The sequence below is a fragment of the Megalobrama amblycephala genome, linkage group LG7 (assembly GCF_018812025.1).
Source record: "Megalobrama amblycephala isolate DHTTF-2021 linkage group LG7, ASM1881202v1, whole genome shotgun sequence".
Lineage (NCBI taxonomy): Eukaryota > Metazoa > Chordata > Actinopteri > Cypriniformes > Xenocyprididae > Megalobrama > Megalobrama amblycephala.
The window spans coordinates 12,335,410-12,360,655 of record NC_063050.1 but is presented as its reverse complement, the minus strand read 5'-3'; the positions used below and the strand labels follow the sequence as shown (position 1 = coordinate 12,360,655).

The 25,246-nt window shown below is 37.0% G+C and overlaps 1 protein-coding gene across 1 annotated transcript in view; it reads left to right on the top strand.

Annotated features, from left to right (window-relative positions):
• Positions 1-6,886: 6,886 nt before the first annotated feature.
• LOC125271359 (complement C3-like) overlaps positions 6,887-25,246 on the top strand; it is a 731,185-nt gene continuing 712,825 nt past the window's right edge. The window contains exons 1-4 of the mRNA XM_048195426.1: positions 6,887-6,977; positions 9,710-9,873; positions 10,675-10,836; positions 11,034-11,093. Coding sequence (XP_048051383.1) covers positions 6,902-6,977; positions 9,710-9,873; positions 10,675-10,836; positions 11,034-11,093 — 462 coding nt within the window. The 5' untranslated portion in view covers positions 6,887-6,901. The remainder of the gene's footprint in view (positions 6,978-9,709; positions 9,874-10,674; positions 10,837-11,033; positions 11,094-25,246) is intronic.

Sequence of the window (25,246 nt, the reverse complement as noted above, 5' to 3'; positions counted from 1 at the left end):
TGTGTGTGTCATTGCTTACATTTGTGGAGGGAGTTATCGTGATACGCTTCATTCTCGATAAAGCAACAGTGAAGAAGCAGCACTTTTTACAATTGCTAACAAGCGTTTACCAATACTTGAAGAACTTTTTCTAAACTCTTAAAGGGATAGTTCACCCAAAAATGAAAATTCTATCATCATTTACTCACCCTCAACTTTGTTCTGTTGAACACAAAGGAAGATATTTTGAAGAATGTGTTAAACTTTTAGTAGAATGTTATTTAAAGGTTAGTATGATGTTCCTGAATCATTCTTTAAATCATTCAAACACCTGCTGTGAACAAACATTGAAAGAAAGAGAAATAAGAACACAAACTACAACTTTCTTCAGCCACAGCCTCACTCTCAAAAAGGATGTGTTAATTTATAACACATTTTTTGTGTTATGGCTATTTTGCCAGAGAATGTATGATTTTTATGACTCAAACTGTAATTAATTAATTGGATACTTAATTGTGAACAATAGAGGCAGAAGATTTTAAAGGTAAGACCTCTAAAAAGATTTATTTTTCTGTCATCACCTAAAACTGGATATAAACTCAACATATCAAGCTAACTGCTAGCCAAGCTAACATTCCGTGGCAGTTAATTCAGTTGAGAACAACATGGGCCTACCTAAAGCAGAGGCATTTTTCAAAAATGAAGAGGAGTTGGAGGTAATATATCCAACAGAAGTTAAATCTGCCAAAGATAAGAAAAAGATGAAAGAAATTATCCTGAGAGAGAACCCAGAGATACTGCTGTCTGACTACACTGGACCAGAAGACAACAGAGTCCGGTGTAACCTGCTCTTCTTCACTGAACACCCATCAGTCTGGCACACCATCCTCTGCTCTGCCATGACATGCAGAAGAAAAGGAGGCATCAGCAAAGGCAGACAACTCACTCTAGAAGGAGAAAATGACACAAAGCTGACTGTGAACCTTTATCATAATGGTACAGTCATGGCCCAGGGACCAGAAACCAGCCTTAATGAATTCCAGAGGAACTTTAAAAACCTTAAACTGGAAGTTCAGAAGATTAAGAAAAATCCTGAAGTAAAGAGAAACACAGAGGATGGAGTCTGCAACACAATAGGTACCAACATAAACCCCAGTTCAAGAACTCCTATAACAGACAGACACATCAGCACTCCTGCATCTCCCAAGATAAAGGCCTTGAAAGACAACATCGCTGAGCTGGAGCAGGACTTCTTCCTGTTTAAAGAGGAAACTACCAACAACCTCCACCAGCTCCTGAACCTGAACAGCCACCACAGCATTCAACAACTTCAACAGCTCTGCTCCGCTGTCAGACAACTGGAGGAGGACAATCAAGAGCTGTGCCAGGAGCTGAGGAGGGTGAGAGAGGAACTGGTTATAAGAGAACAACACAGCCACACTCTGGAGAGACTGCTGGAGGAGACCAGGAACCAGCTACACACAAAACAACATCAGCAGTGTGTCAGCACACAAACACACAGCACCTCCTCTCCTGAAAGAGTCCCAAACTCAACTCAACATCAGAAGAGAGTCAGCACACAACCTCAGAGCTCCTTCACTCCTCCAACTCGTCAGTCTCCTCAAGCCCCTCAGAGCCTCAAGAGGAAAGAGAACAGCAACACCACACAGAGTCACCCACCACGAACAACAACAACATCACCCATGAGCACCAGCAGAGAACAGAAGAGTAAAGACAACATCGTCATCCTCTGTGACTCCAACGGCCACCATCTTGACCCCAGACGACTGTTTCCGGGGAGATCTGTGAAAAAGTTCTGGTGTCCCACCTCACACTCTGCTCTGAGACTGCTGCAAGAGGGTGTTCTGGGTGTACCGTCGCACATCATTCTTCACACCGGAACAAACGACCTCAGTGCTAGAAGGGTGGACGTCACTAAAGCCCTGTCCAACGTGGTGAAAACAGCCAGCAAGATCTACCCCAGAGCCAAGGTCATCATCTCAACCCTTCTACCTCGCAGAGACGTGCCACACAGGATCATCAGCACAATCAATCCAGAGATAGCTAGAGTCTGCGCTCCAATGCCGAATGTCCACATAGCCGACCATCAGCGCATCACCCACAAGCATCTGTACGACCACATCCACATCCATCAAGAGGGCATGAGACTGTTTGCAAAAACCATCAAGGAGTCAGCCCTGAAAAGCCCCCAGAAAACACATCCTGACCGCGAAGAGAGGGTCAGTCAGACAGACAGCTACGCCGCTGTAGTGGCCGGACGAGGTAGAACAGACACCAGTGACCTGGTCCAGATAAAACACATGCTAAAAATGATATGTGACAACCTGTTAGCTTAAGGCATCACAGTATGTCTGTAGTCAAGTATGATCATTATTTCTTAATGATTTCATTATTTCTTTTTATTAGTTTATTTTTAAATGTAACATTTGTAAAATTAATTCACTCACTATATTTCTATATACCTTTTATATTACTTTTTTAATTGATTAATCTATATTTTAAAACATGATTTGGTCATAAATTCATACATTGTTCCGGTAAATACAATATTTTTCAATGTCATCGTTTAAAATAACATGTTATAATATTCAAGGGATGTTCTCTTCAGCTTTTGGAGAGAAAATGACTAACCCTGATTTTGTCAATACTGTATATAGTTCAGATATAATTATTTTACTTGAGACATGGAGGCGTTTAGACTCCAAAACCCGCACTCCTTTAAACTACAGAGAGCTACGAATACCCTCAATCAAAAAGCCTAATGTTAAAAATGGAAGAGATTCAGGAGGAATCATAGTTTGGTTCAAAGACCATCTGTGGCATTATATTCAACCTGTGAAAAAAGGGAAAACACATATTTGGATAAAACTTAAAACAGAGCTTTTGTGTTTAGACGAGGACCTGTACCTGTGTGCCACATATATCCCCCCATATGAGTCACCTTATTATAATGATGACATCTTCTCAACCCTACAGTCAGAGATCATTTACTTTCAGTCTCTAGGATCAGTTCTGTTAATGGGGGATCTGAATGCTAGAACGGGGAAGGAAGTGGACTACATCAGCTCTGATGGAGACAAATATATAAACGGTCCACTTAATCATCAACAAAAACGATATACTAAAACACGTCAGAATTATGACAACACAATAAACAGACATGGAAAACAAGTCCTGCAACTCTGCAAAAGCCTGGGTCTTTATATAGTTAACGGCAGAACAAAGGGTGATTCTCTGGGTCGATTTACCTACTGCTCACATTTAGGCAGCAGCACGGTAGATTACGCCATCACAGATATAGACCAAAATAAAATCAATTATTTCACAGTGATGCCACAGCTACCGTTATCAGACCACAGTCACACGGTCCTCAGTCTGAACAGGTCAGTGAATCTTCTGCCATCTTCAGATCAGAAGGTTAAACTGTATCCACTCCCCCCAAATTTATATGGAGTAAAGACAGTCCTGCCCAGTATGAAGCTGCGCTCCAAAGCACTCATGTTCAGAACATGATAGACTCATTTCTATTGACTTCTTTTAGTGAAGAGAAGACGACAACCAATTTAGCAACTGAACAGTTAACAAAAATCTTCTCTACAGTGGCCAAAAAAGCCCTGAGAAAAAGAAAGAATTATAGAAGCAAAAAAGAAATGGCTAATGCTGGTTGGTTTGATAAAGAATGCCAAAAAGTAAGAAAAGAATTACGTTCATTATCAAACAAAAAACACAGAGACCCAGCAAACCAACAAATACGAGCCACATATCAAGAAACCCTTAAAATGTACAAGTCACTATTAATACAGAAAAAAGCTGATCACACGAAAATAAAACTAAACAAGATTGAGGAGGCAGTAGATCAAAATTGTTTTGGGGAATTATGGAACAATTTAGACAAATCCAAAAAAGCCAAACACCTTCCCATCTATGACCCTAAAATCTGGACCGAACATTTTGGAAATCTTTATTCACCAAACCAACCAACCCTTAGCCAAAAACATCTGACCTCCCAACTACATAACCTGGAACGCACTATAAAAGACCAGCTAAATAATTTAGACCAGCCCATAGCATTAAATGAACTGACAGACAAGATGAAATCCCTAAAAAACAAAAAATCCTGTGGCGTGGATAGTTATATTTGCTGTCATCTCCCATTCACCGCTATAACATTTTACCCAACTATTATGACTTCTGAGAACCCTAGAAATGTGAAAAGGGTCCATATTTGTGTAACACACATAAACAAAATTCACACCATGTTTTTCTAAAACAGGCACACTGCACTTTATTGCACATTATAAGTTGTTTTTGTAGGAATTCCTACGCTATATTCTGTACACAGAGAAAATATTTCTGGAAGCAGCTCCTCTAGAGCCTACATTTGCTTGACAAGTAAAACACACATCATCTGATATAACACTGTTTTTGTGATATACTCTGTTTATTTGTGCTTTATTCCAGGGTGACGTACAAGGCAAAGATGCTGATGCCTCTCTGATGGCCTTTGTTGTGATTGCCATGCAAGAGGGCAGAGAGATCTGTGCTGGAACAGCCGGTGTAAGTACAGCCCTTACAGAACAAATATATATGGGAATACACAGTAAAATCCCCAGAGTTAACCCCTTAACTGTCACGGTCCAGCTGTTTGTTATGCAATAATGTTTAATTTTATTTTGTGTTGCAATTTTGTAACAGCTGAATCTCAGTCAAGAAACCAAAGAGACCTCTTTGTGATATTCATTTGAAATGGCTTTCAAGCTGATCCGCTACTTCAGTCTTTAGATTCAGCAATGTTTCTTGTGAAACACTATTGCAATTGCTCAAACAAAACATTTTTAAAGACATAAAAGGGTCCAAGAGCCCAACTAAAACAAACCCTGACCACCATGATGGTGGCATAATTGTTTTGCCTGGCAAGGCCAGACTGATATCTTCTACAAGATTTATCAGTCTGGTCAGTCTGCCCTCCGTCGCGATTCGAGTCAACTCCAAACCATACCGTGCAATCAGATTTGTTTATTTCAGTGACGCAAAGAGCGTCACTCCAGTGCGGCGAAAGTCCCTTCAATATCAACAAAGACTGCGCACGGGAGACCCAAGAGATTGTTCTATTCAGCCGTGAATTCAGTTTTAAATGACCAAAAACACATTAATTATTTACTTTTCGCTGTTGACTCTCTTGTTGCTTTGCTAACGTCATATCCACCCTTCTCTGATTGGTTTACTCCGCTTCCTGTGTGCTCGGATTTGCTCCGCCCTAGAAATCGAATTGATTCAATGGCCGACCAGACTCATCCGCTGGTACAGTGGTGAGGCTGGATTTTCCAGGCAATAATTTTTTTAACCAATAAAACACCAACATCTAAACCTCTGTTAATTCTCAATAAGAACTTATTTAGACATGTGACAGAAATAAAGTCAATATGGTTAGTAATAAGTGAATCAGATCTTTTAATCAGATCTTGAGAGATTTAAAGTCTTTCGTCTTCAGTTGATTTCATCTAAGGCTGTGGCTGAAGTCAGTTGTAGTTCTTTGTTTCTCTTTTCTTCAGTGATTCTGCTTGTTAACAGCAGGTGATCATCATTAATGTTCAATCATCACTTAATTAATTGCTTAATTATCTCATTAACTTTAACTCTGATTTAGTGTTACTTTAACACTATTTAGAGAGGAACCAAATGTTTTCTGAGCAGAGTTGATTTAACTCTGGGGATTTTACTGTATATTATCAGCTGGCCTGAATTCTGAGATCGCAATAAATGTGCTTATACTTTGTATACTTACTTACTTGTGCTTATATTTTTAATTATACTATATATATATATATATATGCTTTGACCAAATATGTCTATATATTGATACATATAAAATATTTATAAATGAAGACAAAAATTGCATTACATTCATAAAGTTTTATCATTTATTGTGTATATTATATTGCACATACATGTTCCCATATAAATGTGAATGTATTGTACACACACATATACACACATTCATGGAATGAGTTACAATCAGTGGTTACCACAGACTTCTAGTTCCCAGCATGCTTTGCTTCTGACTGTTAAAGGAGAGTAAATGTTAAAATTAAGTGTTATTTCATGTGTTTTGATTAATATTAATATAGGGGGAGATCTTTTGGTGTTTAAAGTTGTATTATTTTTGGAATTTAAAAGTTTTTTGGGGTGTCCATTGTGCTGAAGAGTAGAGCCTGAGGTTAGGTTGACGATCGGCTGAACACTATTATTATTTAATAAAAAAAATAAATAAAAAAAAAGCACAGTGATAGTCTTTTTTTTTAGAAACTTTAGAATATGCAGGTGTGCTTTTGTTAACTAACTTGAAAATATGAAACATTTAAAATGTAAATAATTACAAAATATATTTTACCATGTATGTGTTTATACTGCATGAGTAAATATATTTGTAATATATAATGCATGCAGTACCATATCTGATCACATATAAATCTATATATTATTAAGTATATTACTGAATATAAAATTACATACATTATGATATATTAGTAAATATATTATCACATATTTTTCAATATATGAAAAGCGGCAATTCCTTATGTATTATTCAATATAATGTAATATATTTATGCAATACATTTTTCTGAACATTTTCAAATATACTGTCTGTTAAATCACATAATATATTGATCATTCATATATGGAAATATATTTTCTTTCCATAAGGGAGTTACAGCAACATAAACACAATCCAATAAATGTTCATGCATTTGTGTTCAGATTACGCCCCCCCACCCCTTTTCTTCCTTTTGGTTTTAACCTCTTACACATACTTGAATAGACTTTGCACGGAAGTATCAGGAAGGCTGTTGACTTCTTAGAAGGTTGACTTCCACAACTGACCAATCCTTACGCTGTAGCAATGACGTCCTACGCCCTGGCCAATGCTGACAAACTCAATAAAGACATCTTGATGAAACATTCCTCAGAAGGAGAAGGTCAGTGACAAGTCATCAAAATATGCTTAAGTGATATCACTCCAGCAAGAGTGCTTCTGCCTTTTAATGTGATTAGGACGCAGGTAATCATAACCATGATAATATTCAGAACCACAGCCTGACTGTGCGTGTGATATTGCTTTAATTCAACAGTTCAGTAAACATTAATACTGAGTAACTTTAAAGGTACACTGTTCAATTAAACTGTTAACAGTGATTGTAAATTAAATTGCCTAAATTATTACATTATTAGCTAACTGCATTCTCTAAATTGTAATGTTGACATGCATTCCCTGTAAAGCTGCTTTGAAACATTATCTATTGTGAAAAGTGCTATACAAATAAATGTGAATTGAATTGAATTGCAGCATATCAGATCACGTTAGCATAGCATGTATTTTGTGGATGTATGCTGAAATTTGATTCTGAATAAGTTTGATAGTGTGCTGCACGGCTAATGTGGCTAAAGCTACACACAGTTGGAGAAACTCAACGAAAATGAAGAAACGTTTATGAATTATACAGACTGCAAGCGTTTTCAGGTTGAAAATTAAAATAACGACATGTCTCTGATCTCTGTGAATACAGTAAGAAACAATGGTAACTTAAACCACATATAACAGTACATTAGCAACATGTTAACAAAACATTTAGAAAGACAATTTACAAATATCACTAAATATATAATGATATCATGCATCATGAACAGTTATTATCGATTCATCTGCTATTTTTGCTATTGTCCTTGCTTGCTTCACAATACCTGCAGAACTTCTGATGATTCGGCTGTGCAGCTTCACGACGTTAATACTGCCTTGCATTGAACATGGGCTGGTATATGCAAATTTTGGGTGCGTAAATAATGATCCCAACTATTACATAACAGTTGGTGTTATGTTGATATTTTTCAGTGGTCTTTTTCACGCACAAGATTTACATATGAATGAGGAAACAATGGTGCTCACTGTATGTCATTTCCATGTACAGAACTCTAATTATTTAACTATGCCAAGGTAAATAAATAAAATTTTCAATTATATGGCACCTTTAAAACAAACAAATGTTTAGATATTTATGTTTGGTTCAAAATGTTGAGTTTGGTGTCACCATTATGGAGATCAGTGTTGTTTTAGCTGGGCTGTTTGATACTTGACCTTTAATGCTAGTTTTTCTCTGGCTACTATAACTGTTTATTATTGCAATGACTCTAACAGTATTTTAAATTTTTTTAAAGGCATTGTACACTAAACATTTTTCACTCCAACATTAGACTCACACAGATATCAAGAATCAGCCTATGAATCTCAACAATGATGACATGCTTAATGCCGCAATGCATTCTGGGAGCCGTAGATGAGTTTTGTATGATCACCCAGAACGCATTGCAACAAGAAGCACATCACCATTATTAAGATTCATACACTGACTCTTCGAAGTCTGTGTGTATCTTTAATAACATGACATCTGTATAATCAAAGAATAGACTCTGAATATGATCAGTGACTCAAACACTACATGGTGATTATATCTTTATCATCATCTGATCACATTTTCTTTTGCTGTTCTTGCCTAAATCAAACGCAGTTACACCAGCCAGAGAAAAACTAATGTTAAAAAGTCAAGAGTGAAACTGTGCAACTAAAACAAACACTGATTATCATGTTGGTGACCTTCTGTCACAGACACGCCAGGCTCTACAGTCACCCAATCACAGCGCACACCCTCACCAGAATACTAACAAGCCACACCTGACACTCATCACAGATATCATCAGCAGCACTACAAAAGACACTCACAGGCACTCAGTCACTGTCCGTTCTTGTTAACGCATACCTACTTGTTATGCTTACCTCAAGGACTCCTCTAACGACTACTTACCTGTCTCCAGCATTCTCCAAGATCCCTTGTGTTCTTCTTGTCTTCTGTGAGTGTCTCTGTGTCTCGTCTGCTCCACATCTGTCTGCCATCCATGATTCCTGGGAAAAACAAGACAAGTATCAGATCCAAGAATACCATCTGGTACAAACTTTACCTACATTCACTTACCTGCACTCTGCTCTACTCCTCTGGTTGTTCAATAAACACTATTAACGATATACCTGTGTCTCCGTATCCTTCTGTACGTAACACCTTCAAACTAAACATTTTCAACCAAGCATCAACATCTAGAACTTTTTTAGACCTCTGACAGAAATAAAGTCAGTCTGGTTAGTAATAAGTGAAGCTGGTAATGCTGTTTGTGGAGTTGTTTAATCACCCTCTGCTGAGATCTTGAGAGATTGAATGTTCTTTTATTTTTGGTTGATTTCATCTAAGCCTGTGGCTGGAAGTCAGTTGCAGCGGTCTTCAACTGTTATTTCCATTAATGGTATTTCCATTATTCCATTGTTATTCAATCTCTGCCTGACCGAGTCTACATCCTGCACCTGCTGGGGTCCTGAATCATATGGTACACCTATAAAAACTGTTTATATTCTGACTAGTAGCCCAGTACCTCCGTTATATACATACATGGAGAGAAGTAGCTCCGGCTACAATGTTCTTCCTCAAGATGCGTACAATTTTGTTTATTAACCACTAAAGCACCAAAAGTTACATAATGTACCTTTCATTTCATACAATACAGTTTGTATTTTTCTTCTCTGTCAATGAAAATCAAGCATTGTGACAGCCAGTCTGTCAAGAGTCTGTAAGTCACTCCTGTTTCTATTCCTGATTTGTGTTTGAATCAGCCGGTAGGTTTTGGACTGTCGCTGGACGGCCTTATCACTCACTAGAGGCGACGGCCTATGCTGTGCTGGCGCTTGTGAAGGCCAAAGACTTCGATAAAGCAGGAGAGGCAGTGCGCTGGCTGGGCAGACAACAGTCTCATTATGGTGGTTCTGGCACCACACAGGTACACTAATAGTAACAGTATTAATATTTAACGTGAAATGATGAAAGAATAAGTAAATAAACAGAAGTTGAAAGAACAGTTTACCAAAAATTCTGTCATAATTTACTCACCCACATGTTATTATAAACCAGTATAATCATTATATTTTGAATAATTGTAGTGTTGTACTGTTTTCCAGTCACTGCAATTACAGTATTGGGGACTGAAGCTTTCAGGCTTCAAAAAGGATGCAAAAGCTCTTGTGTGACATACAAACACATTCATTAAAGAAGTATCGATTTTGATTTGTGAATGAGCAGACACCTGAAGAATTAATTCATGAACGCTTGGACCATAGCACACAAGCTGTGTGAACTACATCAATTCAATTTAATTCACATTTATTTGTATAGCGCTTTTCACAATACATATCGTTTCAAAGCAACTTTACAGAGAATGTCAACATTACAATTTAAAGAATGCATTTAGCTAATAATGTTATAATTTAGGCAATTAATTTACAATCACTGTTAGCATTTTACTTGAAGGTAGAAGCAATGAGCTCCTGGAAAAATGAATTACATATTAACAATAATTAAGATATATAGAAATTAGATTATTAATGAGATTTTTTGATACATTTATGGTGCTTTTTAAACTTTGAAAGTTTCAGTCCATTAATTGTACTTGCATAGAAAAAAAAATATATTTTTAAAAAATGTCCTTCAGTTGTGTTCAACAGAGTCAGGCATTTGAGTAAATGAGGACAGGATGTTTGTGTTTAGCTCCTGGAAATTTACTTTCCACACCGGTCTGTTCTAGGCGACCATCATGGTGTTCCAGGCTGTGGCTGAATATCACACAGAGATGAAGAAGAAGAACCAACAAAACTTCACTCTGGACGTGGAGCTGTCAGTGGCAGGAAGAAGACCTGTCAGATGGACTTTCACAAGAGACAATGTGCATGTTGCACGATCAGACAAGGTATAACACATAATGCAGGTGTTTAAATCGGATGACAAATTGACATGTTATATCACAACCATATATTGGTTTGTTCAAGATGAAGTGAACATGCTCCATGAATACCTAGAGAGAAATCGCTGGAAATTGGATCTCTTTTGTTTCATTATTCATGTGATTATTCTGCTGACTTGAGTATTTCTGCATTCACGCAACAGGTGGACATAAACAAGGACTTCAATGTGACGGCTAGAGGAACTGGAACAGCCACTCTCTCTGTGAGTGTTCATGAACATTTATACGGTCAGCAGAAAGATTCAAAGTCAAATTTACCTTCATCATTTATGACAACATACTGGGACTCTCAGAATGTCGGCACCAGACCAATAATAGCATTAATTGAGGGTAAGCTGCAAAAACGACTCGTTCTGAACTTCTGCAGAGATCACTAACACCTGACCATTAACATTCACGTCAGTGATGACAGTGGGGTGTTCAGAAACTTGGGCTGCTCAACCACTGTTGGGTAATAAACTGTAGAGGAATTAAGAAGAGTAAAATGTGGTGAAGTGCATCCAAGTCAGCAAAAAAAGTCGGTCAGAGAAAGTGAGGGAATGGTCACCTACTACTAATACTAAAATATAGCGACAAGCAGCAATTATTGTGGTCCAAGCACAAATGATTTGTGTAGATAATACAGTTATTCAATGTCCTTGTCTTAAGTGTCTCTCTATGGAAGTTTGAATTTTGTTTCTAGCCCTTACTATTATAGAACTATGTACCAAAACACAAAAGTGCTTATTATAGCACCACCTAGTGTCCAGGATGTGTGCCTGAGCACCTGAGTAGCGGGTGGGATTTCTAATCATCCCACCAAGTTTGGTATCTCTATGACTTACGGTCTTGGATGCTCAGACAGTTTTAATGCAGAAAAAGAATAATAATAACAAAAAAATTAAATCTTTTCAAATCTTTGAAATCTATTTATGAATATTAGGGATGCACCGATACTGATACCAGTATCGGTATTGGGCCCGATACAAAGCTCATATACTTGTACTCGTACTCGTAAAAATCCCCCGATACCAAAGACCAATACCTCAACTGACCTAACTGACAGAATTTTGCATGCACAGAGACACTGACGGCAGCAGCAGAAACAATGTTAGCCTCAGAGGTGAGGAAATACTTCAAAATTAATGATGACAACACACACATTGCAAACTGCATGTGAAGGCAGAATAGGCGGAATCGCACTGAATGACAGACCAGAAGCGCTCTCTCTCTCTCATGCGCGCACTCTTTCTTATAAGTATTCTCAGGGAGAAAATGTAAACCCTTGAAATCATGTAAATGAAAATGTTTCTGGAAAAATGACCTTTTTCTTCAGGTGTTCACAGAGTATTATGCCAAACCTGTTGAGAAGTCTGACTGTAAACTCTTTGATTTTAAAATGGAACGAGAACGAAACAGTAAGTTGGATAATTGTTTTATTTTTTTTGTAACTTTAAAACTGAAAGCCAATTTTGTTGTTCATTTCAGTATTTTCTTTTCAGTACATTACCCTGGAGCCACTGAAAGCTACAAGTTCACTGTAGAAATCTTGTAAGTGAAAATAATATTTATGTTTTTAGAATGTTTAATTTTTTAGTCATTTTTAGTCATAACATTTAGTCAAAACTTATAAAAAATGAGTAAATCGTTCACACGATTTAGCCTAGGCTACTATTTATTTTCCCGATGTCTGTGGCTCTGTAAATAGACAACGGTGGATACAAATTCTCCAGCAACAGGCCTCCTGTACTTTAATTCAGCAACTTTCATTCATGCCACCGCGACAAACTCAGAGGTACTGGATGAGTCAAACGGTTGACCACTGGCGTGTGTGTATTATGTGTCCGGTGGCAAAATGCAGCGAAAACTCCCACATGACGTTAATAGTGTGATTAAGGTGTGTACATGTCTACAATGCACTCCAATAATGCAACTAAAATACAGGGGCGGAGCCAGAGGGGTGGCTTGAGGGGTGGCTGAGATTCGATTGGCCACCCCAGGTGCCACCCCAAAATCCTACTCTACGATTGGCCATTAACGTGGTCAAAGGCGGAACCTTTGTTGACGCACTTTGCTGCCTTTAAATCAGCGCGGGAGCTTGGACAGTCAGACACCAGAACTCAGAAATGTTAGTAGCAAGTGTTTGATATAAGCTAACCAACGATACATGGCTTATTGTTTTTTAGCATGTGAGTTTACAGCACTACTACTTGTGCTAGCACGCAAAGATATCTATTTACCTATCACATCTGCCTTGATATCTAATCGCACACACAGCCCAGTATCACGTCTGTTGAATCACGTCATGTAGGCTAATTTATCTACTGTAAGTTACCTGCCTATTCTGCCTACTCAGTCGACATTTGCTATGTCATTAACTGTTAACTGTAGGCTACTTTTGTAAAAAGCATTTAAAGATTTATCATTAGCAGATTAGCAGACGCAATTTTGTGCAAAAAAACGTAGCCTACATTATATTTTAACCAAATTAAACACGCCATAGCTCGCCCCTACATTCAGTAAATTAGGCTTAGGCTATATTCCCAGATAAATTCCACGCAGGGTTTCGTTTTTGTTTGTTCTATAGGCTATACAGTCAATGTTTTCAAGCCCTGTGTTGCTAACATACCTATGCTGTGAAATTAAGGTCTAGCCTACTGGTGGGTTTAGTTGAATTTGAGTAATAGGATATGCAACCATTTACATCTGGAGATAGTTATTTGTGCTCGCCAAAATCATAGAAATTATCATTACAAGACACTTACAGTATCTCCTGTAATCCAAGACAGATTTTCTTCGAGTTGTTAGGCTTTAGAGCATTTATTTTAACAAATGACATGGAAAACATAATTCATTTCATCCACATATCCTTATGCACAATGCACAACAACAATTTAGCTTAAACCGTGAGAATCAAGCAAACCTCACGGCCGTCAGGGCCTTAAAGTGACAGGCACTGAATTCGACTTGCACATCACCAATGCAGTAATGACATGAAAGAGTAGTCTATATCGTTTAAACTTTATAAATACTAATAGTTTAACTCACAGGTCAGATGTGGCCTTTGATTAAGCTTTAATTTTGTGTAATTAATTGTAAATAATACGTTCTTTGTTGTGCATTGTGCCAAGTCTTGAAGGTGTATTTTTATGTTTGAGTTTGTTTATTTATATTTGATTTTATTCAAATAAAAAGAAATTTGATGTAAGAGTACAGCCTTTGTCCTTCAATTTATGAGTATGGTGTTCGATGCATGATTTTATGATGCCACCCTTGAATTAATCAGTGCTCCACTAAGGCCACCCCTGTTAAAAAAGTCTAGAATCGCCACTGCTAAAATAGGAATACTCCACCTGTCATAATTCGATTTAAGTTTACTTTGAGTATGACTTTAGTTGGATTAAGGTAATAAAACATTGCTGTTTACATGGTCCTTTCTTAATCAGAGTATTGTCTTAATCGTATTAATATCGGATTACTGCTGTCCATGTAAACGTACTACGTTTACATGGACTTTATTTCTGTAATTTGTCTGCAGTTCTTTTTGAGAATTATCAGGTTTAGATGTTGATGTTATATTGAATGTGTGGTTACCATTATGGTGATCAGTGCTCATTTAGTTGGGCAGTTACTGTGATTTTTTTTTTATGTTACGTTTGTGGTCTTTGTGGCAGTTTATGGAAACACATAATTTTATATAAAATTTTAACAGCGACACCAAGAGCAACTGATCACAATGGTAGCCAAATATTTTCAATCAAACCTCTGTTAATTCTCAAAAAGAACTTTACTGTTAATAATAATAATTATAAGTGAAAGTGAAGTGAAGTGACATGTGGCCAAGTATGGTGACCCATACTCGGAATTTGTGCTCTGCATTTAACCCATCCAAGTGCACACACACAGCAGTGAACACACACACCGTAAACACACACCCGGAGCAGTGGGCAGCCATTGCTGCGGCACCCGGGGAGCAGTTGGGGGTACAGTGCCTTGCTCAAGGGTCATCCTCAGTCATGGTATTGAGGGTGGAGAGAGCGCTAGATATTGCAAGCAGCAATTACAGGGCCAAGCACAAAAACGGCACAAGAAGCCAGCCAACATGGCTGGGAGCATCAGACCAACTGCAACTGTGAGCAATTAAAGACCTATTAAGATCATTTTAGGCAAAAGAACTGAAAAATGATATATACTGTCAAAATAAAGGAATTACTAGTTCATCACTTTTGACCAATAGGTGGCGCTGTGACCAAATTAATGTGGTATAGTCAAAGTGAGGTGACAATGACACTTGCAAAGTTTGGTGTCAATATGTCAAAGCATTGCAGAGATACAGCTTCAAGAGTTGTTTTTGCATCATGCCTCAAATTCGTTGCTCTGGTATACGAAAACGGTTTGATGTATTGACTTGAAATCCATAAATTTTTGTCGGCATGGTCTGAAGATTTACTCGCCTCCAACATGCTTTCTCTAGTCTTCATCTAGTTTTAAATACAAATAAAACTAAATGTATGGTCTTTAATAGAAATTTACCAAACGTTGAACATCTGCCTAAAATTTTTTCATTGGATGGTTCAGAAATCGATTATGTTGATTGCTACAAATATCTTGGTATCTGGCTTGACAGCAAGTTATCGTTTGAAACGCACATAAATGTACTGCTCAGCAAGGTTAAGTCTCGTATTGGTTTTCTTTATCGTAATAAATCTTCTTTTACACATTCTTCTAAACAGCTCTTGGTTAAAACGACAGTACTTCCGATTTTGGATTACGGTGATATAGTTTACAGGTATGCTTCAAAAACTCTCCTTCATAAATTGGATGTTATTTACCATGCTGCAATCCGCTTTGTGACTGGAGCCTCATTTAATACTCACCATTGTCATCTGTATTCTTTACTGAATTGGTCTTCTCTCCATTCGCGTAGACAAATTCATTGGCTTCTGTTTATTTATAAAACCCTTATTGGTAAAACTCCATTATATTTACAGTCCCTTTTAACTGCTCATAATACAAGTCGTAATCTGCGCTCTAGCAGCTTCCTTACTCTCTGTATACCCAAAGTCCGCACCTCCTTTGGTCGTTGTTCTTTTCAGTTTTCTGCTGCATATGATTGGAATCATCTGCAGCAGACTCTAAAGCTTAGCTCATTCATATCGCTTTCTTCCTTTAAAAATTCAGTTAAGTCAATAATTCAGGATCATTGTACTTGTTCTTAGTTTATTGTTTGTTTTTATATGTCACTGTTTATAGCTGCATGTGTTACCTGCATCTTTTATGTTTTTGTATTGTACTGGCTTTTTATGCTGCCTCTTGGCCAGGTCGTCATTGTAAATGAGAACTGGTTCTCAATTGACTCACCTGGTTAAATAAAGGTTAATAATAATAATAATAATAAGATGATACAGTTCGATTTTGGTGAAAATCGGCGCAATGGTCTAGGAGGAGTTCGAAAAAGTAGGTAGTTCACAAAGAAAAACAATATGGCGGACAGGAAGTTCAGCCAAATATGGCAAATGATATCTGTGTTCTCAGCATGACCCAAGGAATCTACTGAGACCAGTTTCATTACAATCGGTTAATACAGTCAAAAGTTATTAACATTTATGTAAATTTTGTTATAACGTTTGACCAAGGTGGCGCTGCGACGAAACTGTTTGAGTATTGTCAGGGCATGGTGCCAAAGACCCATACCGAGTTTCGTAACAATACGTTAATGCGTTCGTAAAATACAGCATTTTAGCACAAAATTAAAAATGGCCGATGGACAAAATGGCCAATATGGGAAAATTGGGTATCATTCGACTCGGCATGATGCCCCGAATCTAACGAGACCATTATGATTTTTGGACAAACCCATCAGAAGTTATAAGCAAAAATAGCCATTTTTCATATCTCTGCACCAGTAGGTGGCGCTGCACCAAAACACTGCATGATGCCTCAGGTCATGCTTGTGATGACATGTACCAAGTTTGGTCTGAATATGATAAAGTGTTACGGAGATACAGCCTTACGTCTATTTTTGTAAGCACTGCATACAATTTGTTCGCATGTTTTTCCAAAACAGTTTGAGGAATCGACTTGAATTCCATAACTTTTTGTCGGCATGGTCTGAAGATGATCTGGTTCAGTTTTCGTGAAAATTGGACTAACGGCCTAGGAGGAGTTCGAAAAAGTAGGTTTTTCAGAAAATTCAAAATGACGGAAAAATCTTCATGACAGAAAATGACATCATAGGGTGCAATCGATTCGTCTTGACCCAAGGAATCAGAGGAAAAAAGAATTTTGTTTCTAACCCTTATGGTTCAAAAGTTATTACAATAACATAAACATAAGTGCAACTTTGGACAGCTGGTGGCGCTAGAGGGATTGAGTTAGAGACTCCAAATTTGCTCTAGACACAGTTCAGACTGTCCTCTAACTGTGTGCCAAATTTCACAACTTTCCCGCAAGCGGTTCTATCGGCTGCCATAGACTCCCAGAGTGGAAGAAGAATAATTAAAAAGAACGCCAACAGATACAATAGGTGCCTAAGCACCTTCGGTGCTTGGCCCCTAATAATAATAACAAAATCCTAAGAAATACATTAGGGGTCAAGCACCTTCAGGGTCAGTCACATGCTCTGTTTAATCTACTTAACATTTGTCTACTTGTTTTAGACTTATCATGCATGCATGCATTTTTTTTTTATTATTATTTTTTTTAATTAAGACACCACATCAAAAATGTGCCACAGCGCAGGACTATTCAATTGAGCTACAAAAAGGCTAGCTTATATGTATATAAGAGGAATGTAATAAACGTATGTAGGCAGGACATAAAACATTTTACAGTATTGACTTTTTTCCCCTTATCACCCTCAGCTGTCTACAGAGAAGGAGAGATACATTCAGAAATTTGAGATGAATAAAGTGCTCTCAAATCAAAGATCCCTCATCCTGTACTTAGAAAAGGTATTTCAGCAGACTGTGTAGTCAAAAGTAAATGAATTGTCATTTTTTTACATTATTGTATGTTTTAAGATAATAAGTCAATTTAATAATTTTGAGTAAAGGAGGAACTTAAAAAGAACTGCTGTTATTCTAAGTTGTATGTGTTGCATCCTTGGGCATCATGGGCATTTAATCCTTTTTGACTTTTCAGTCTGAGTTAAATAACTTTTTTGGCTCATTTTATCAGTAAAACAAAATGTACCTAATAATATGCACACCTGAATATAAGGTGTTTTTCATTTTCAGCTTTGATGAACAATTATCACTTATAAATGATTAAATACAAAATCCAATTTATATTTGGTAAAATGTGCTTGGAAAAAAAAAGAGATCAGAAAATCAACTTGCCTAATATTTCTTCACACGATGTATAAGTGCACCCCAGGATACTTTATAAAACAATGCAGTTCATGACCCCTTCAATGTGAAAAAGAAGGGCTTCTATGTCAAATCTGTATGAGTGACTGTTGTAGAGTAATAAATCTTTGATTTTTGTCTCATTAGGTTTCTCATAAAGAGAAACAAATAATTTCCTTCAAAATGCACAAGATGTATAATGTGGATTCACTTCAACCTGCTGCAGTCACAATATATCAATATCACTCACCAGGTGAGCTGCACAAACACACTCATGTTCACATGTACACTCACAATGAATCACTTAGCTGACACTTTAACCCAGAATGATTCATAAATATGAAAAAGCAATTAATCCAAACCTGATTGTAGGATGAGAGATTGCTGACATGATGCTTTTTGACCAACTGAAGGCCAGGTGCACTGCTGTGCTCTGGATCATCTGTAGATGTTTAAGATTGTGCCAACTAGACGGCATGTAATGTTTTATTAAGCGTGTGTTTTTTTCAGAGGTGCGCTGTACAAAGTTCTACCACCCTGATAGGAAGGATGGCGCTCTATACAGACTGCGTCTTGGAGAACAATGTTGGCGCGCAGAAGGTACTGGCATCCAGAATCGAGGATACTTCCCTAACTAAAAATTCTGTCATAATTTACTGACCCTCATATTGTTCCTCCCACCACACCTCACATTCCTCTTGTATCCTTCACCCATGTGAGGTTTTATTCAGTATTTATGTATATGTCTAATGACTTGACATGGGCTGTTATGAAAATGTGTGTGTGTATGTGTGTTTGAGGGTATAAACTTCAGAAAGCAAAAATGTCTCTTCACAGGAAACTGCAGTTTTCAGAAGAAACATTGGGTCAGAAATCATGAACGTTTGGATAAAGCCTGTGAAGATGACAAGGGTTACGGTAAAATGGTTATAGTTTTATTCTCTGTGTTAACTTCTTTTCAAATTTCATGTTTCTCAGCACAAAGGAAAGCAGGGCCTGAATTTCAACACAGGATTGTGGGTTTTGCGCTTAATTTTATTAATTCCCACAAGTTCTGCTTTTATCGGTTCACCTCAATACTGGTGTGACAAATGTATTTGTCACAAAGGGCATTGCAAACAATGGAAATAAAAGGCAGGATTTAAAGGATTAGTTCATTTTCAAATGAAAATTAGCACATGATTTATTCACCCTCAAGCCATCCTAGGTGTATATGACTTTCTTCTTTCTGATGAACACAATCAGAGTAATATTAATAAATATCCTGAAGCATCCGAGCTTTATAATGGCACTGAGTGGTGTCAATGAGTATGAAGCTGAAGATGCTTCCATCCACATCCATCCATCATAAACATATACTCCACATGGCTTTGGGGGTTTAATAAAGGCCTTCTGAAGCAAAGCATTGCGTTTGTGTAAAAAAAAAAAAAAAAACCCTGTTCAACAAGTTATGAAGTAAAATATCTAGCTTCTGCCAGACCACCTTCTATATTCAACTTACGAAGAAAGTGTAAAACTCTCGCGTTTCTAAAAGCTTTCGCTATATCCTGTGCCTTCCCTATTCAACTTACGGAAAAAGTGTAACTGAAGCGACGCCAGTTCTGTTTTTTTTCTGAATGCAATCATAAGATGTCTGACCTGCTTGTCGTGTATTTCCATATCTCCACACACCTGCTCACGCAGACAGTCACATGTCATCAGCATGTTCAATAAGGCTATGCAGAGTTGTAGACAGACAGTCACCGAACACCACAAACAAACAGAAAGCAGCCGCCTTTTACAGTTACCCCCCACCCCATCTTCCCCAAATGAAATTCAGGCCCTGAGAAAGAAGTAAAATACAGTCTTAGTTCTGGTGAACAGAAACGTATAACATGTATGTTTGACAGCTTATAAAGTCACAGTGGTGGGGATGGTTCTGGACAAAAACATAGACATCTATAACTTAAAGGTGGAGCAGGTCCTGAAAAAAGGTATGGTTTGTCTCCATCAAAGTATATTGAAACAGAATATCCTCTATGAATGCATTTGCATGTTCATAAGCTTGTAGTAGTGATGTGGCTCACGTCCTAACTGCTGTTCTGTCTTACAGGCACTGATAATTGTGTCGAGGGACAGTTGAGGATATTTCAGGCTCATCCTACATGTAGAGAATCATTGGGATTACAAGAATACAAGTCGTACCTCATCATGGGCCCATCCACTGACCTGACACTTCATGGTGGACGGTAAGTGCCAGTGGTTTTCAGTGATGGGAATAACGGCGTTATAAATAAACGGCGTTACTAACACCGTTACTTTTTTCAGTAACGAGTAATCAAACTAATTACTTTTTCTCCCGTTACAACGCCATTACCGTTTCTGACAAAAAAACTGCGTTACTATAATTGAGCTCACTGAAGCGCTTTTCATCTGAGTAGGCTCTCTCTCAGCCAAATGACCTGCAAAGTGTTTTCTCTGGTGTGCTGCGGTTAGTCATACACAAATATCATTTTAAACTGATGATAACGTACGATGCTCTGTGTGTGTGTCTGTGAGCAAGCGAGCTGAGCGCGAGCTCAAACCAGAATACCCTTTGTGACATGCTGGATCAAAAATATGTGAAATAAGTTTTTCTAGTCGATTAGTAGTTATTAATTTAAGCCAATAGTTGACTAATCACATTTATATTAATTTAATTAATTAATATAAATACTGGAGAGAATAAACCATAATAATGATTGTAATATAGGCTATAGCACTCAAGCGCACGCATAAAGCTTGCCATAAAGAACCGGGCAAAAGTAATTATTATGAATGTGACCAAAACAGCAAGGAGACATTTTAATTGTTTATTAATAAAGTAATGTTTTCTGAATCAGTGTCGGCTGCGAAGATGAAGTTGACATTGCAGACTCTCATCATCTCCGCATATGGACACGCCTAGAGAGAGAATGCACTTCATTCGGATTACATAATCAGAGAAGCCTATTTCTTTTCGATTTTAGATATTTCAAGCTTTATAGATATAGGCTATTTCTCATGTCTGCGAGGCAAGCAGCCTATACGCTGAGTTTCGGTTCATTTAGTCTATAAGACGTGCTCCAGTTCACGCGCCAGTGATCGCGCCCGCGCCTGCCATGATTATATTGTCTGCTATATTTGGTTCTTGTTTATTAAATCCAGGCAATTGGTAGATGAAACATTGATTAAAATTAAGATACAATTTTTACAAAATGAAATTCACTTTAAAGAAAGGCTTTCTATAAAACAAAACTTAATGAAGTGGTCAAAATCATGTCTGACCCACTCCATGACTCCCGATATATTGCGCATCTTATGATGCATCTTACTCATGCTGTTCACTTTTCATAATCAAGTAAATGAATTTAAAACATAACATAGGACTATTTAAACATAAATATGAAGCTGCATTTTCTATGGCTACTAACACGTATAGTACAGTACAGAGAAATTTCATAAGCAAGAGCGGATCATGAGTCACGAGTCGGATCAAGAATAATTTATTCTTAGACTTATATTTAATATTGGGGGAATTCAAGTTATTTGACATATTTTAATTTTTTAAAGTAACGCAATAGTTACTTTCCCTGGTAATTAGTTACTTTTGTAATGATGTAACTTAGTTACTAACTCCGTTACTATTTGTGAGAAGTAACTAGTAACTATAACTAATTACTTTTTTAAAGTAACGTGCCCAACACTGGTGGTTTTGCAGAAGACGTCACATGACAAACCCACACATAATTTGTACGATCTGAAAATGTATGAATTAAATTATTTATTAAATTTATGTCATTAATTTCTCACCCTTGTGTCATTCCAAACCCATAAGTCCGTTGTTCATCTTCAGAACACAAATGAAGATATATTGATGAAATCTTAGAGTTTTTTTTATCCTCCAGTATTGGACAATACTGAGCCGGTGTTCGGATGTAGAACCTGCAAGCGCTTCAATGGAAATGGCATATGAGAATGACAGGGGAGAGATGAATTTGTTGAATAAAGTCATTATTTTTGTTTTGTTTTTGCACACAAAAAGTATTCTCGTTGTTTCACAATATTAAGTTTGAACCACTGTAGTCACATTGACTGTTTTAACAATGTATTTACTACTTTTCTGACTGTAATTTTGTTGTTTTCAGCGGAGGGGATAAAAAAAAATAAAAATCTTCATGTGTGTTCCAAAGATGAAACAAAGGTCTTATGGGTGTGGAATGAAATGAGGACATTCTGTCATTAATGACAGAAATTTCATTTTTGGGAGAACTAACACTTTAATTTAACTTTTAAGTACCATTTATTACAACACCTGTTTTGGGGCTGTTTATTTTTAACTGCACAAGTCATGCATCAAATCAGTAAAGCATTCAGATTTTATGAGATGCAACTAAAATTTGCAGGGTTTTAAAATCTACTTCAAGTGTGGTTTAACAACAGTATTGACCACATTAGTATCTGAATTATCACACCTGTATTAGTTAAAACTGCAGCAATACTACACTATTACTGCAATACACAAAACAAAAAACCAAATGTATTTTCATATATTCATTTTAAGATTGTGTTTTGTTTAAAAGAAAGTCTGACATTTTCATCATTACTGTAAACAAATGTAGTTACACTAGGGATCGACTGATATGCATTTTTCAGGGCCGATGCCGATACCGATTATTACAGATCAAGGAGACCGATAACCGATATTTTGAACCGATATGTGTCTAGTGTAAAAATGAAAATTAATGTCAAAATTAAGAATAAAAAGGCCTCTGACAAAGACTCTCTTTAAATTATTTTAACACATCTTTAATTCTGAGAACTGTTCATAATTGAAAGGGAAGTATTGGCATCAATAATTTACATGTTAGAAATGTGCAATAGCTTAACCTCTCATAATTATTTTCTGATGACTAAAACATAGCCTAAAATAATAGAGGTGACTACTCAATTAATAGTCTAATGCACATCAATGGATAAACTAAAAAAGCACACACATACACACACACACACACACACACACACACACGTGTATATATATATGAGCAATATCACTCGAGTGTGATATTGCGTTTATACAACAGTTCGACGGCACGAGTGTGTAAATAAATAAGAACAACAACGGAGTGTCTTTAAAACCCTCTTTTGTGCAGCACTACTTCCTTCCGCCACGGATTCAAATCTCAGGTTGTCAGTTGAACCAAGCCTCCGTTACTAACTCTAAAACGTCACTTTAGAACTAGTAACGAAGGAACGTTGAGTCGCTTCATTGAAACACATTGAATTTTGTACAGTATTAGAGAGAGAGAGAGAGAGAGAGAGAGAGAGAGTAGGCTATTACCTGTGTCTGGTATATTGCATTACATTCATTCTTCAGGTCGATGTCCATAATATTATATCCTTTATACAAATCCGTTTGAATGTCCGCTGAGGAAAGCGATCTTTGTATTTGTCCTTTTTTACATCCATTACACCACGGCGCTAAAACAACTTCCTTTTGCAAAAGTTCCTTTCAATTTAAAAGTTTCTTGTGCTTCACTGACTCATTCTCCTGTAAAGTGTTGCCGCCATCTAATGGCGTATTAATGTAATGTTCACTCAATCCATTACTTAATGGACATATTTATATAAAATAATATTTATTGAACAACAAATAAGCACAATTGTACAGTTCAGTCAAACATAAAGCACTAGTTATTAAAAAAAATAGGTCACCATTTACGCTTGTATGTGGGTTTTACAAATATTTAACGAATGAAAAGGATTTTAAAGAGCTTGTGACAAAACCTCCTAACTCCATTGGATCCTCAAACTGTCAATCAAACCTCATTAATCTGCCTCACCTCCTGAATGAAAAGCGCATGCAGTTTGGACATCTCTGTGCAATGCAAAGGTAAATAAAGATCTGATGTTTGGAAAAAAATTGTAAAGCGTTTTCTTTACTCAAAAAACCATATGTTTATAAAGTCTAATGTTATACGTATTTGAAGAGCGGAGAAGAGTCTGATATGTCCCGTCCAGTTGTAGCCAATATGCTATATAAGGATGTAACGTAACGTTTATTATTATCAAATTTAATATAGCACATTTCGACTTGCTCTGGAACAAATAATAGATTAATAAGACCAAAGATTGCCCGTTCTATGTACTCAAATTGAATTATGTCTCATGTTTAACCACTATAAGAGCCAGCGGCAAATCCCCGAGGCACTGGCCGAGATGAAGCTGTTCTCGGCGGTTACAGAAGCACTGAACGGCCGCTGACGCACTCGAGCTCGCATCTTCGAAAACGTCAAAACAAATTTTAAAATAGGCGCTATTATTAAATATAAGTCACATAATTCAGGTCTAAACAACTACATTCTCGCCTAAAAAACTATTAAAACTACAGTTCGTGGTACAAGAAGTAGTATTTGTAAAAATTACGGTTGATTTGATCGGCCGCCATGACGGTCACTTCAAGCGGAGTGATACAAACGGTGAAAAGGCAGTAGGAGTGCTGTTATCACTGAAATATCGCATGGCTATCAGCCAATCAGATTCGAGAACCAGACAGAACTGTTGTATATATATATATATATATATATATATATGTGTGTGTTTGTGTGTATGTGCGTGTGTGTGTGTGTGTGTGTGTGTTATATTTAGCATTTTATTTGCAACCCAGAATTGCATTAAAATCACACACAACCCATATTGTAATAGTTTTTTTTTTTTTTTTTTTTTGATGTGTAAAATGTTTGTTTGACTGTTTATCACGGCGATACAAACTAGGAAGTATACAGGACAGCGTCATCCAGAAACGTGCAATGTGAGATTATTGACAATTTACGTTATTAGCATAGGGTTATTAGTCAAATGAGAGAGCGTGGCCGCGGAGATAACTAAATCAGGAATAGGGAGCTCGCGCTTGATGCCCTTTCAGCTCTTCAAAATTGCATAATGGTAATTCTGAATCTGTATGATAAATTATTTTGCAATCATGTTAGAATAAAGCAATATATCTCCAAATATGCGCGATTTTTTTGACT